The 14,779-nt window shown below is 32.9% G+C and overlaps 2 protein-coding genes across 2 annotated transcripts; both read left to right on the forward strand.

Annotated features, from left to right (window-relative positions):
• Positions 1-770: 770 nt before the first annotated feature.
• On the forward strand, positions 771-2,888 carry LOC147391572 (norbelladine synthase-like). Its single transcript, XM_086460102.1, has 2 exons — positions 771-1,054; positions 2,349-2,888. The coding sequence occupies exons 1-2, from the start codon at positions 871-873 to the stop codon at positions 2,651-2,653; spliced, it is 489 nt and encodes a 162-aa protein (XP_086316228.1). The 5' UTR covers positions 771-870; the 3' UTR covers positions 2,654-2,888.
• Positions 2,889-11,018: 8,130 nt separating this feature from the next.
• On the forward strand, positions 11,019-11,913 carry LOC147391573 (S-norcoclaurine synthase 2-like). Its single transcript, XM_086459341.1, has 2 exons — positions 11,019-11,318; positions 11,497-11,913. The coding sequence occupies exons 1-2, from the start codon at positions 11,135-11,137 to the stop codon at positions 11,799-11,801; spliced, it is 489 nt and encodes a 162-aa protein (XP_086315467.1). The 5' UTR covers positions 11,019-11,134; the 3' UTR covers positions 11,802-11,913.
• The last annotated feature ends 2,866 nt before the right edge of the window (positions 11,914-14,779 follow it).

Genomic DNA, 14,779 nt, shown 5'->3' on the forward strand with positions numbered 1-14,779 from the left:
TTTTTATAATTTAAATATTAAGTAAGGTTATTATGTAGATAACATATTAAATGATTTTTTAAAATATAATTTTAGAAAATTATTCAAATTTCTATTCACAAGGAATTATGCCAATGATGAAATCTTGATAATACATATTTTTCTTTGGGTAAATTACACTTTGACCTCCTAACATTTTGACAATTGCACTTACCACCCCTCTCACATAAAATGTGAAAATTTAGATGTTATTTTACTATTTACCTTTTTCTTTTTTATATAAAAATAAAATAAAATTTTAAAAACACTACAAAAATGTCCGTGTATAAGCATCTACACTCTCATACATGAACCTATTTGATCATAGGGAGAATTCTTTTTAATAAAAAAATAACATTTAAGAAAAAAAAGGTAAAATTGTCTTTACAAAAAGTAAAAACTCATTCTTTTAACTGTTTGATAGATGGCAAGTGATACTATTATCAAAATGTTAGGAGGTTGACATAGAATTATGCCAAATCACAGGGGGTGAAAGTGTAATTTACCCTTCTCGTTTTCCATCCAGTGGATCCTGAGTCACATTGGTAAACAGGTAGTTTCCTCTGAGTTCATTCCGACTCACCCTAGTCAAATCGTTGAATTGTTCAAGATTCCAAAATTACATGATGAATTTCTCGTTATTGTCTTTTCTCATAAATCCTTATCAAGTAACCAATTTTATTTATTATATTAACAAGAACAATAATTGCATATTTTCTGACGCAACCATGTGTTCATTTAGAGTTATAAATAAGAAGCAAATTCTAAGGGACTCTTTCATCCAAGACTTGAATAGCTTTGCTTAGAAACCTCTGTGAAAGAGCTTTGCATTACTCCTAAGAGAGCAATAAAATGCATGGAGAAGTGTCGACCCAGTTCGAGGTAAGCGCTCCAGCCAACGATGTTTGGGCTGTTTTTCGCTCACCGAAACTGGCCAGTCTCCTCATCACCCGACTACCCACTTTATTTGAGAAGATAGATGTCATAGAAGGTGATGGAAGTGCTGGTACAGTTTTAGACATCGGTCTCGCAGCAGGTATGCTTATGTTTGTATTTAGAGTCTCTTATCCTGTTTATGTTGATTTAGTTGAGAGGTGGCTTGAGTTTAATCCATTATTATTATTATTATTTTTTTTGCTAAGTAGAGTTTAATCCATGCCTAATTTGAACCTGTAATGGGTTGAAATTCTAAGGGTAAATTACCATTTCGTGTGAGCCGAATATGATAAAATTTTGATTCCGGCCAACTGCTCATTTTAATTCAAAAAACATGAGTGTGCGAGATCGCAGGTTTTTCAAGTGACAATCTCGCTTGTATATATAGTGATGATCTCACTAAAAGTAGGAAACCTGCAAGATCGTGATTTTAAATTAATCCTGAGATCGTCACCTGGAAACCTACGAGATTTTCATGTTCAAGTTTTGGAAATTAAATATGTGTATCATTCGGACCAATCCATAGCAAGGAGATCATCCTCACAAAAAATTAACCCAGTTGGAAGCTTTTAACCCTAGTATACAAGTTGAAGAATTGCGGACCATCATATTTTATTGTTAATTTGTACTTCACTTTTGATGAGGTTAGAAGTTTTAGAATGGGATGATTTTTTGTGAGGATAATGTCCATGGTGAGGACATCATTCTCACAAAAAAATCAGCTCATTCCAAAACTTCTAACCCACATAAAATAAATTTTGGCCCAGAATGGATTCCTTTATACAACCCACTATTTGACCAACTGTGTTTTGCCTTATATGGATTAGAAATTTTAGAATGGGCTGATTTTTGGTAAGGATGACCTCTTTGAAACTTCTAACCCCATTAAATGTGATTTACAAGAAAAATGGATGGTCCACAAATCTTCAACTTGTAAATTAGGGATAAAAGTTTCGGAACGACTTATTTTTGGTCAGGATGATCTCCTCATCATAAAGATCATCCTCACCAAAAATCAACTCATTCCGAAACATTTTACCCATATATGACAACACGTTGGCCAAATTTCTATTAGCATTTGATACGCTAAGACATGGATATGTTAAAATTATTTAGAAATTCAAATATAAATTAAACCACCAAATTTCTATTAGCATTTGATCTAAACAAATGAGCGGAAGACCAACAAGAACAAGATTTAATGTTGTAGAATGAACATTAACAATTCAAATTAAGAAAAAAAAAAACATGACTTTAGACAGAACTACATAGAGAAATACTATTCCTTCAATCAATCCTAATTTTTAGATAATAAGTTATAATTTGGGGCATATATGCTTAAGTTTAGTTTCTTTTTCTCTTATTCAATAACGGTGCTTATATGGTGGTCTTAGGGGCCCCAGGGCCTCGATCATGGAAAGAGAAGTTTGTGACGATTGATGACGAGAAGCGTCTGAAGGTGGTCCAAATGATCGAAGGTGGATATCTTGACCTTGGGTTTGATTTGTACGAGTTCATCTTCAAGATCATAGAGAAAGACGCTAATTCATGCATTATCAAATCAACTATTGTTTTAGAAGCAGATGATGACAAGTTTGAGGCCAGTGCTTCTCTTATTGGTCCTACTGCCCCATGGTTATTTTCCAAAGCAATTGCAAACTATGCCGTGACTGAGAAAGTTAATGCTAGTTGCAAATGAGGTTTACCATGTTAATCTCGAACATTTTTTGTTGTTTGAAGTAAATTAGGTATTTTCGGGACCTATTCATATATAATTGGTGGGTAAGGGAGGGTATTGAACCCATGTAGTGTATCTATAGTCACAGACTTCAACCAACTTAGCAAGCTGGTTCCTTCGCTTCGCTAGCTATTATTGACTGTGGACTTGATGAATAAAATTACGTGTACTTGATGAATAAGGGTATGCCCCTATTTCCATGTGTGTAAATTATGCTCCTCTCTCTCTCTCTAACTCTCTGTGTGTCGAAACCTAAATATATGAACATCTTGTTGTGTATATGTTTTGTATTCCGTAGGCACAGCGGAGCCCGCTGGTTCAAATTTTCTAAGATTACGAAAAAGGCAATTGTGTAATATTTTTCTTAAGGGTTTATTTTTATTTAGGAGAATTTCTATTTTTGGGGAGATAAACACTGTTTAACAACTTTTGATTTTATAAATAGAGATCTCTAACACTGTAAAACTAAGAAGAAAATAGTAATTGTTCTTGTTCTAATCCCCGCAAGGATGTAAGCATACTGTGATTTTTTTCGTCTTCGCTGTTTCTTTTTTCACACATCTAAAGTTTTTTTTTTTTTTTTCAAAATAATTCTATAAACATGCAAAGTTGTGGTGGTGCATGGTGGTAGTGGTGATGCTGATAGTATTCACGATCTTTCAATAATATTATATGCAAAAGATCGTTATGTTGAGCTTGATGAATACTAAGAGAGTGTTTGAATCGGATTCTAGAATCTAATCAGCATCCACTTTTTGATTTTGGAATCCTATTTTTTGTTTGATTTTAATTACAAAGGTTTTCTACCATAATCATAAAAATGACGAATGCATGTTCATTGATTGGATGCGGTTCGTATGATTTGGGTTTGAGTTTGGGTTATCACAAATAAAGCTCATGATCAAACATATCCAAGTGATCCGCATTAAGTATTGGCTCATACACCCAACAAATGGGTTGGTCCATGGTTAAGTATAAAAATCACTAAAATTGGTCGAATCAATAACCAAATACCATTTAAATCGATTATGTAAAATCTGAAGCATATTGCGATTTTTTCCTCTTCGTTGTTTCTTTTTTCACACATCTAAAGTTTTTTTTTTAAAATAATTTTATAAACATGCAAAGTTGTGGTGGTGGTGATGGTATTAGCTATCTTTCAATAATATTATACACAAAAGATCATTGTCTTGAGCTTGACCAATACTAAGAGAGTGTTTGAATCGGATTCTAGAATCTAATCAGTGTTCTTTTTCTGATTTTGGAATCCTATTTTTCGTTTGATTTTCATTACAAAGCAAGTCTACCATAATCATAATAAGAGATCAGCTAAAATAAAAAAATGAATGTCAGACCTATTTCTTTTACTTTCAGAATTCATTTTTTGTAATTTTGTATTAAAGTATCATTTTCACATTTAGGCATATAGTATTTCATGTCACAACTGCAAAAATGAGGTCAACAGGAATGCAACTCCAGATTTTGAAAGCAATATTTCCTCTAGAAACAATGTGGGCTAACAAGTTTTTGAATTCTGAAAATCAGTTTCTATAATTTGATCATTACAATCTAAAATAAGAATTTCACAAACTTAAACAAACGCCCCCTTATTCCCTCCAAGATCGCTGGAGATAGAGAATGGGGCTAGTTAGCTATTGTCTCCAATACAACCTTTTTTTGCATCTAATATACAAATTTTAGCAAAGTGTAGTATTGTGTGAGACCATTAAGGATATCTGTAGAAATAAAAAATATACATCTTATACTCCGTTCTTCAAATCTAAGTTAGATTATTTTTTGATTTTCTTTAATTCTTTGGTTTAGTTTCACCATATTCTGAGTAAGGGCTCATAAAGTATAAAAAAACAATTATATATTTAACTACATAGATTTTATAGAGCTTAATATTGTGCAATCAAGAAATAACACAATCATAGAAAATAATAGCATATAAGACTATGGAAGACAAAATAAAGAAATGCCAATTGAGATGACTTCAACACGAAAAATAGTGACCAAATAAAGCAATGTCAATTGAGAAGAATTATGAGGAGTGCTAGAGCACAAGTTAACCTGAGAAAACGAGGAAGGGATCAAAAGTGAAATGGATTGAAACAACTGTCATGTATAGTGTTTAGGATATATGGATGGATAAGATTGATAAGGCTTACTTATGTGGTGTGATCAGACACTATATATCATTACGTGAAAAAAGGGGTAAATTCGATACCAAGGTCCCTTACATGGGGACGGATCATGGGACATATGAAAAAACATATGTAAAAACAATGTAATAATAATAAAATTTTAAAATATGGGTTAAAACTTTTGGATTGAGCTGATTTTTTGTAAGGATGATCTCTATGATGAGAAGGTAATAAAAAAAAAAAAAAAAAAAAAAATTTTGTCCAATCTGAAACTTCTAATCCCATAAAAAATGATTTAAAATATGGACCGTCTTTTTACCAATAATTTATAAACCACTTTTGATGGACTTAGAAGTTTCAAATTGAGTTGATTTTTTGTGAGGATGATCTTCTCATCATAATGACCATCCTCACAAAAAATCAGCTCAATCCAAAACCTCTAACCCATATTTTGAAAAACTATTGTTTTTACATATGTCCCATGAACTGCTCTCCCCTCCCTCTCGAATTTGCTTGGATTTAGTCAAATTCGATGTACTTAGATCTTCTTTGTCTTTATCGTAGTTATTATTTGTCAATATCTATTGTAAGATCAATCAACAAATAAGACACATATTGTACCTTACTACAAAGTAGGTATATGTTATGATTGAGGGGTTTGTCTTGTAATTTTTTCATAGGTATTAGGTAATGTGGGTGGATAAGATTTAAGATTGTACCTTTTATTTGTTTTGATGGATTTGAGTTATTCTAGTCTTATCTATTATTTCAAGAGAGATTTACTAGGCAAACCCAATTGTAGCATTTTTATCAAAAAAACTCCCTTGAAATTCTGACAACTCCAAGGACCCATACTTTATGAGAATTGTTACGCACCAAAACTTTACTTTATCAAGTTTGTTACCCAGCAAACCTTTTAACAAAGATCCAAGTCATAAAATTCAAATTGATGGACTTAATTAATTACTTAGCATACCTTGGAGTGGATCCCAACCTTATCAATTTTTCGAAAAACATAATTTGATGCCACAAGGTTATAAATGACAAAATTCTAAGAACTTTGAACAAAAAAATCGAAAAAAAACATTAATTTTTACCATTGAATTTTAGTTTTTAAATTTGGGAGTTTGGGAGTGATCCTTTATCAAAACATTCGATCAAGCTTAAAAAGGATTTTATTTAGAATTTTACTCTTTTGGATCTGATTGTTTCTATGAAATTTAGAAGTCTGTGATGTTGGATTTTTAATTTGATAATCCATGTAGGCCCACCCTTAGTAAGTTTAGAAATCTTACTAAGTTAGTCATGATGGCCTAATTCATAAAGTTAGGTTTGTTGAGGTAACAAACTTGACAAAGGAAGGGAGTTTTTGTAATAAAATTGCAACAGATAGGTCTACCCGGTAAATCTCTCTTATTTCAAGTGCTTGTTATTACTTTATATTCTTGTGTTTGATTATTTTGGTATATGTCACCTATCCAAAATAGAAGGAAACCTACTCTTAGACCCACCATGCAGTGGGCAAGGTGTTCACTTCCACTACCTTACACATGCTATTTTGAAATGAGTCTAGGCTTTATTAACTCCTTGTTCTTAAGTTTTATGTAAATAAAATCTTTCTTGTGGAATTTATTAAAATATAAACATGTTCGTCTTAAATTGCATGCATCATTCTTACCATGATAATCATTGGAGTCACCTCAATTTGAATGGGCACCACTCAAAAATGACCTAAAAAGGTATATTTTACCCAAAAAACCGTAAACAGACCTAAGTGCTTAGATCTTCAAAACCTCCATCTTTTGTTTCAATAAATGCCTAGGACTTGCAATAGCCTAGTGCACCCACAATAAAGCGTATCTAACTTATAAACCCAATCATCTTCTCAACTCTTCATCATTTTAACCCCAAACCTAAAATTGAGTCCTAACCCATTTTCAAGCCCATCTAAAATCCACTATCATAAAACCACCTCAAACACCTTTTTAACCCTACCTTAAATCAAGCCCTTACCTAGACCAATTTCATTTCATCCCCTAACTTAAGCCAATTCCAATCTAATTTTTTTTAAACTTAAACCACAAGTTAATGCTGAGCCCAACCTAAAAAAGTCAAATCCAAATCATCTTAAAACTAGACTAATTTATACATGGACTACCATTCACCTCTCCTTAAGCCCTTCATATGATGCCCAATCAATGTCCATTTGAGGTCCACACAATATCAAAAGTCCATGCTCATCAAAGTGGACCCTTGTCATCATTGGAATCAACCTCCCAAAATCAATCTACCTAATCCAACCATCACCCTGAAAAGCTATATAACTCATACCGTAACTCACATCACATGTCATCACCAAACATCGTCATTTTCTCTAAATTTTCATCAAGCTTTTGACAGTGATTATTGGATTAGGTAGATTGATTTTGGAAAGTTGATTGTGGTGGTGACATGTGTCTACTTTGATGAACATAGATTTTTGATGTTGTATTTACCTCAAGTGAACATTGATTGAACTTCATAGGCAAGACTTAAGAATAAGTAAATAGTGGTCCATGGATAAATTGGTTTAGTTTTAAGACGGTTAGGATTGGCCTTTTGTAGGTTGGGCTAGGATTAGCTTGCGGTTTAAGTTAAAAAAAAAAAAAAAAAAAAAATTGAAATTAGCTTTGGTTAGGGGATGAGTGTGAACTAATTTAGGTTAGAGCTTGATTTAAGGTAAGGTTAAAAAGGGGTTTGAGGTGATTTTAAGATAGTGAATTTTAGATGGGCTTGAAAATGGGGTTAGGGCTCTATTTTAAGTTTGGGGTTCAAATGATGATGAGTTGAGACGATGATATGACGGGTATAATAAAAATAAAGATAAATTTTTTGAAATTTTTTTAAATCTATTCATTGACTTGTGCCATTTACGACGATACTACTACTTCTTACACACACACACACAAACAAGATCAACAAGATGTTGCCACAAAAGAAAAACAAGAATTTAAAAGATCAAGATATGTTAGTAAATAAGATAGAAACATGAGAAATAATATAGATTTGTTAATGACTAAAGGTCACCTCAACAGGAATTAGTACACCCCATATTATCCTTTGGATTGATGGCACCCCGATTCAATATTGCAGAATGCTTAAACAAACTCTTCAACACTTAGAAAAATTCTCTAGAAATTTTCTAGTATCAAGGATGAAACCAATTAAGTTATTTCTAGAGTTTTGGGGTTACAATGAAAATTATTGAGAGCTTTAACACTATACAAAAAAAATCATTAGGAACAGTTTTGAGGACTGTTTTTTATTAAGGCGTCGCAAATAAAAAGAAATGGTATAACCCCATTTCACATCCAGGATTTTGGAACAGTTGAAAACCGTTCCAGAATTTGAAAGTCTTTACCAACAGTTCCACAATGTAGGAATTAGAGAAATAAATTTTGATTTAGAAAAGGTTTGGGGTGAGATAAGTGAAAATTAATCTTAGCCCTTAGATCTAGATACATCATTATCTCTAAATCTTGGCCATACACCTTTATCTTTCATTTTCCAAAATTTTTATGCTTGCAAAATTAATAAGGAAATATAAGTAAAAATATTTACCAAGATAAAAACAATAAATCCTTGTAGCCATCAAAGGCTTACTATATATACAAAAATTAGACTTTGAAAACTTTAGTAAAAATGCAAGCATGTGTGCACTTAAATTATGACTAATAACATAAGGCATCCCATGTTAGTCTTTTGCAATTGATTATAATCTAATCCTCACTAAGTCCTATTGATCCATGGAGAATATATATTTTTGCAATAGTCCATGTTTGATCAATCAAAACTTAAGAAAGATCAAATGAACCAATCACTTATCCAATGAGTTCCAGGGGTCCCCTAAGGACAAGTCTAGACATGCATTCATCACATGTACACTTTATATGAGTATAAGGAGATTTCTATCATAGCACTTACATGGAAAAATCTATCCTTTTGATCTTTAATTGCGGCTATCCTGTTGATCTTTGAGGTTTTAGACTCTTATCCTCCCAAGTCTTTGAACCTTCACACAAGAGGCCACATGCCTCATGCCTAAATCATTTGGGTCATAGTAAACTTCAATAAGGTCTAACCCATAAATCCCAAAATACGGTGTTTTAGGTCTCGGGTCTTATGGACCCGGTTAACTTCCGTTTTAGGACTCGTGGTATTGGCCTAGTTTGCAAGCCATATCAAGTGTCCATGAGGACCTTAGATAAATGGTTCCCTCTCAAATAAACATTCGTCACTAGGATTACATAATACAAGGAGTCAAGGGAGAGTATTAAGGCATCAATTATGACCACAAAATTCTAACATCTCCCAGTTGGCCTTGATGGCCTTACATAATATGATCTTCATTCTTTATTACTCTTATGTCCATCGCTGCACTTGCTTTTGAAAAAGACTCCCACTAACCCCTTCGGTCAAAGGGTTTACCAACATCGAATTTGTAGGCAAATAAGATATTGCAATTTCACCATCTTGAATAAGATTCCAAACAAAATAGTAGTCAGCTTGACAATGTTTGGAACGCTTACGGAATCTTGGCTCTTTTGCTACCAAAATAAATGCTTGGTTGTCACAAAACAAAATTACCGGCCCACAATTAGTTGAATCATACCTCAAGCAATTGGGTTAAGAAGTTAGATAGGTTTTATTGTGGGTCCATTGGGCTATTGGAAGTCCTATGGCCTTTATTCGATCTAAAGATTAAGCTTTTGAAGATTTAGACCCTTAAGTCTATTGAGTATTTTTTGAGTTAAATACATCCTTTTTGGTCCTTTTCGAGTGGGGACCGTTCAAATTGGGATGTCTACAATCATCATTAAAAATCAAAAGTTTCCGATGTCATTAATTATATGAAAAATCTTATAATCCTAATTGTTTTGAGTAATCATGCAATATGAGATCAAGTTTGGATGATATTGGAGCGAAATTGGTACCGATTCAATACCTGAACCTAATCTAGACTTAATCGTGCTTGTCATTTTAAATCTAAACCCAGTCCAATATGGATATAAAATACTTAATTTGACCTAAGCATGTATAAATATGTTTTTTTAATTATTATTATAAAATATAACACAATTTTGGTTAAATCAATATTTTCTGACCGAAATGAATTCAACTTGAATGATTTAACCAGAGCATGTATAAACTATAACATGCATCACGTATCTAAATAAATTAAATTTATAAAAAATAATTAATTTATATATTTTAAACACTTTATCGAATCCAATCTTTTTTGAATCCTGACCCTTCGTTCGGAGTACCCATAGTTATCTAATAAAAATGGATCAAATTTCAAGTTAGATATGTACTATTTTAAAATCTTCAACTTGAATACTTTTTCCGATTGAGATTATAGTTGGTCTTTGTTGGACATGTCCAAACTATTTCAGTTGACTTTCTTAATTTATAATTACAAGGCTGTCGATGGATTGGATCATACCCGAAATTATACTTCGGGACTAATTAATTGTCTAAAGAAGGTATGATATATATTGTTGGATATTGATAAAAATGCCTAAATTATTAAAATAAAATAATTATTTTTTAACAAAAAATTTAAAATCAGTTGACCAAGTCAAGATGAATCAACGAGGTGGACGAGTCAAACACACTATCTCGCCCAATTGCCTCCAAGTTCAGAATGTACCCGAGTCATGTTTGCTTTCACACGTGCATGCCCATACATTTTGACCAATTAGGTATTTTATATTTATCTCATCTTTTCAATCAATCAATTATTTAAAGAGTCTTGATAATATGATTCGCCAGGGGCATACTCAAATGACTCCATGACAGTGGACAAATTCAAAACTGTAGATCTGTAAGCATCGCAATACATGGTTTCCTCGACATACACTTTTAAAAAAAATGGGGAAATGCAATCATGATCTCGAGGCCTTTTCAAATCTATGGTACCATCTTATCACATCATGGAGTCATTTGAGTATACTTCCTAGCGAGTCATGTTATCATGACTCTTATTTAAATGCTTATTATTGCATGGGTTTTTAATTATTGATAATTATTTAAATAATATTTTTGATTTAGTCAAAATTGGATGCAAATTAATTTTAGCACGACTTCAATTGCTTGCTAGCGAGTCATATTGTCACGACTCTTATTTAAATACTTATTGCATATATGGTTTCTAATTTTTGGACGACTTCAATTGCTAACTAAAGACCTTCATCCGACTCTTAATAGAATCTCAATTGCTTTGCTGCGTCTATAATACAGGAAGAAGAAGAAGATGCATGGCCACGTGACTAACGAATTAGACGTTCCATTGCCGGCTGATGATGTGTGGGCTGTGTATGCTTCACCTGATCTTCCAAGGCTCATCATTGATCTGCAACCTGGGGTTTTCGAGAAGATAGATATCGTAGAAGGCGATGGAGGGGTAGGCACCATATTACATATCGTTCTTGCTCCAGGTATGCATGTTTTTAACTTATATATTTAGATCTATGAAGAATCATGAACGAAAAAAATATTGCATTTGTAACAAATTCATATAAGTTAATGGGGAATTAATGTACCAAAAATGGTTAAAATTCCCAAGTTTTAAATCAATATTGATTATGAGATCATTTGCTTTCTTGGTTGAATTAGGGAATGGAGGACCGCGTGGTTGGGAAGAAAAGTTTGTGGAGATTAACTATGAAACACGTACAAAAGTGGTTCGACAGATTAATGGAGGATTTCTGGATATTGGATTTACGTTGTACCAAGACGTTTTTAAAGTAATAGAGAAAGACGCTAATTCGTGCATCATTCAATCCACTGTTGTCTACAATGTTGAAGAAAAGTTCGAGGCAAATGCTTCTCTAATTACTGCCGAGGAATCATGGGGCATGGCCAAAGCTATTGCAAATTATACTATTCAGAAGAAAGGTCATTGTAAAACTAAGATATAATCCAGAAATTGGACTATTAACGTATGTTGCTTTAAAATAAATGATATGTATCAAGTGTTGTTTGAATGAATAAGTAATAATAGTCTCAGAGGTCTTATAATATACTCTGATTCTTAAAATTAATGATTATTTATTTATAAAGTTTAATTATGTGATTAATAACTATTTAATTAAGGTTGTTGGAAAAATAAATTGGTGCTCTCATAATTTAATTTTTCGCAATAATGCTTTGCAACAGATAGATCTGCCCGATAAATCTCTCATAATAATAATAAAATAAAAAAAAATATCTTAATGAGGAGTTATTACTCTGAAAGGATGTGCAAAGGAAGTGTACATAACTAAACCTTGGGTGAAACCTTTCCTTACGAACATAATAAGCTTTTGAGTTTTATTAAGGGTCGTTTTGCTCAGTGAATTGTCACATCAGAAATCCAACAGCACAATCATTTACGTTTCAACGAAAAATTCATATGAAAAAAACAAAAACAAATTCTGTTAAACTAAATCCAAGATTTTGAAAATGAAATTTATCATAGAATTTCATCCTCTACAACCCTCAAGCATCAGATCACATTTACTTGACGAATAAGATTATACTCCTATTTCCGTGTGTGTAAGTTATGCATAGAATTTCATCCTCTACAACCCTGACGCAACAGATCACGTTTACTTGACGAATAAGATTATGCTCATATTTCCGTGTGTAAATTATGCTTCTCTCTCTCTCTAGCTGTCTCATTGTGGAAACCTAAATGTATGAACATCTTGATGTGTATATGTCTTGTATTCCATTGGCACAACGGAGCCCGTTGGCTCAAAATTTATATATTTTCCTTTAATCTCATTCATCTGTTTGATTGATGGAGAATCTCAACCGTTGATTGAAGCTAAATTTTTTCTAAATTTAACTATTTAAAACAAAAATAATCCTAAAAATCATACATATTGTTTTTAGAATCCTCACTTAATATAAAAATCGTTAAGTCTTGATTCTCAAAGTTTTAACTTTCTTGGAATCATTTTCATTCGTTTGATATTAGTTATGGCATATGTTGGTCCCATGAGAATCAAGACTTAACGATTTTTATATTAAGTGAGGATTCTAAAAACAATATGTATGATTTTTAATGATAGACCGTATTACTTTATCAAAATTTCTCTTTTATTAATTGTCAAAGTGTGATCATAGAATTTACAAAAAGAGAAATCAAAAATTGATAATCCTAAGAAGAGGAAAGAGATGGAACAACATTGCCATCGAAGAAAATTAGCACCCACTTTATAAATGCACCAATGCTCTCTCTCTCTCTCTCTCTCTCTCTCCCCGTGATAGTGGGGGCTGAAATCAACATAGATTGGTTTGGTTGGAAGGAGGGGGTAGTGGTGTTAACGGATCAAATACGAATCTGAGTGTAGTTATTGAATTGGAAAGCTCAGGTCTCATGACCAATTCAAGATCTTATCGAAATAGAGGCAATGGAAGTGTATTTATTGAATGTTAAGGATAATTTATGCATACTCAAGCTCACAATACTTGCATGGAATTTTTTGGGGTATCTTAACTTTCTTACATGGCCAAATCTCTCTCTCTCTCTCATTCACAGTGCCAAGCTTTGGTGAACATGTTGTTCGAGGTGATTGAGGTGACAAGGAGACATGTTCTTCCATGCTACCTCCCACAATTATTAGATGTTACAGCATAAACCATCTGATGAAATGGTCGGCGAAATCAATATAGTGTTACAACATCAACCCTTTGATGAAATTATCCACCAATTCATCAACATATATCATTATTATGATATACGATTCATCATAATCAAAGTCTCGTCTTAAATATATACATGAATCACCAATTAAATGAGGGAAGCCCAAAATGGGTCTCATCTCCTTCTCACTTTTATTAGTTTTCGATTTCTTAATTTTGCAAGAAATGAGAGTCAAATTGTTCACCAATGAGTGTTGGGCATAGTGGTCAGGTCTTCCACCAACAAGGGAGAAGTCTTGAGTTTAAGTCGCTTTGTTGACTACCCACATGGACATCTTAACTAGTATGTGTGATTTATGGGGTACTGCATGTAGGAGTGCAATTTGACCTGGTTCAAACCAAGAACTGAACCAAACTGATAGCTTTGTTGTGGTTTAGTTCGGTTTGGAACAAGTTGAGGTTCGATTCCGAGTTACGAAAATGGAGAACCGATTCATTTGGTTTGGTTCTTGGATCAGGCTTGTATAAAATAGAACTAGACAGAGAACCGAACCCCTAGGCAATAAATAACTATATATGTATATAATAATTATTATGAATTATTTTAGGAGTTGGGACATAGATCAGTAATCTTTTATGAATAAATTAATGAATTTTTATGGTTAGATTTGTGATTTATTGTATAAAATTTTATGTTTATTTTTTCATTAAAAAATATTACTTATAATTTATAGAATATTGGCAATCCGTAGAATTGAACAAATCAAACTGACTTTAATTCGGTTTGGGTTGGTTTGGTTCCAAAGGAATTTGGTTCGATTTTGGTTCTTATTTGGTGGAACTGACATATATCGGTTTGATTCCAATTTGACCTCAAACTGAACCAAGTTGTATCCCTAACTGCATGTACCCAAGGAGGAGGGGGGGGGGGTTCACCCCTAGTAGTCGAGCTTACAAGTTTGAACACCCCTGTCAAGGACAAATTATAGTGGGGGTCCTTGCCCTTACAAGTAGGGGTGCAACTCGATTCCACTAAATAAGAAACAAAACTGAACCAAAATGTAAATTGAATCGAACCAACCCAAACCAAACTAAGGTCGGTTTGGTTTCATGTAGGGGTGCAACTTGGTTTGGGTTGGTTTAGTTTAGAGGAAAATTAGAACTGAACCGACCAAGGTCGGTTCCATTATATGGGAAGTAGAACCAAATCGAATTTGTCTAAAACTGAACCAACCCAAAATCGACTTTAATTCGGTATGGCTCGGTT

The sequence above is a fragment of the Akebia trifoliata genome, chromosome 11, assembly GCF_017979445.1.
Source record: "Akebia trifoliata isolate Shusen 1 chromosome 11, ASM1797944v1, whole genome shotgun sequence".
Lineage (NCBI taxonomy): Eukaryota > Viridiplantae > Streptophyta > Magnoliopsida > Ranunculales > Lardizabalaceae > Akebia > Akebia trifoliata.

Excerpts from the sequence above, each read along its gene's own strand:
- LOC147391572 (XM_086460102.1), top strand. The coding sequence starts at position 871 with ATGCATGGAGAAGTGTCGACCCAGTTCGAGGTAAGCGCTCCAGCCAAC. Across the intron at positions 1,055-2,348 it reads AGACATCGGTCTCGCAGCAG|GGGCCCCAGGGCCTCGATCA; the intron begins GTATGCTTATGT and ends TGGTGGTCTTAG.
- LOC147391573 (XM_086459341.1), top strand. The coding sequence starts at position 11,135 with ATGCATGGCCACGTGACTAACGAATTAGACGTTCCATTGCCGGCTGAT. Across the intron at positions 11,319-11,496 it reads ACATATCGTTCTTGCTCCAG|GGAATGGAGGACCGCGTGGT; the intron begins GTATGCATGTTT and ends TGGTTGAATTAG.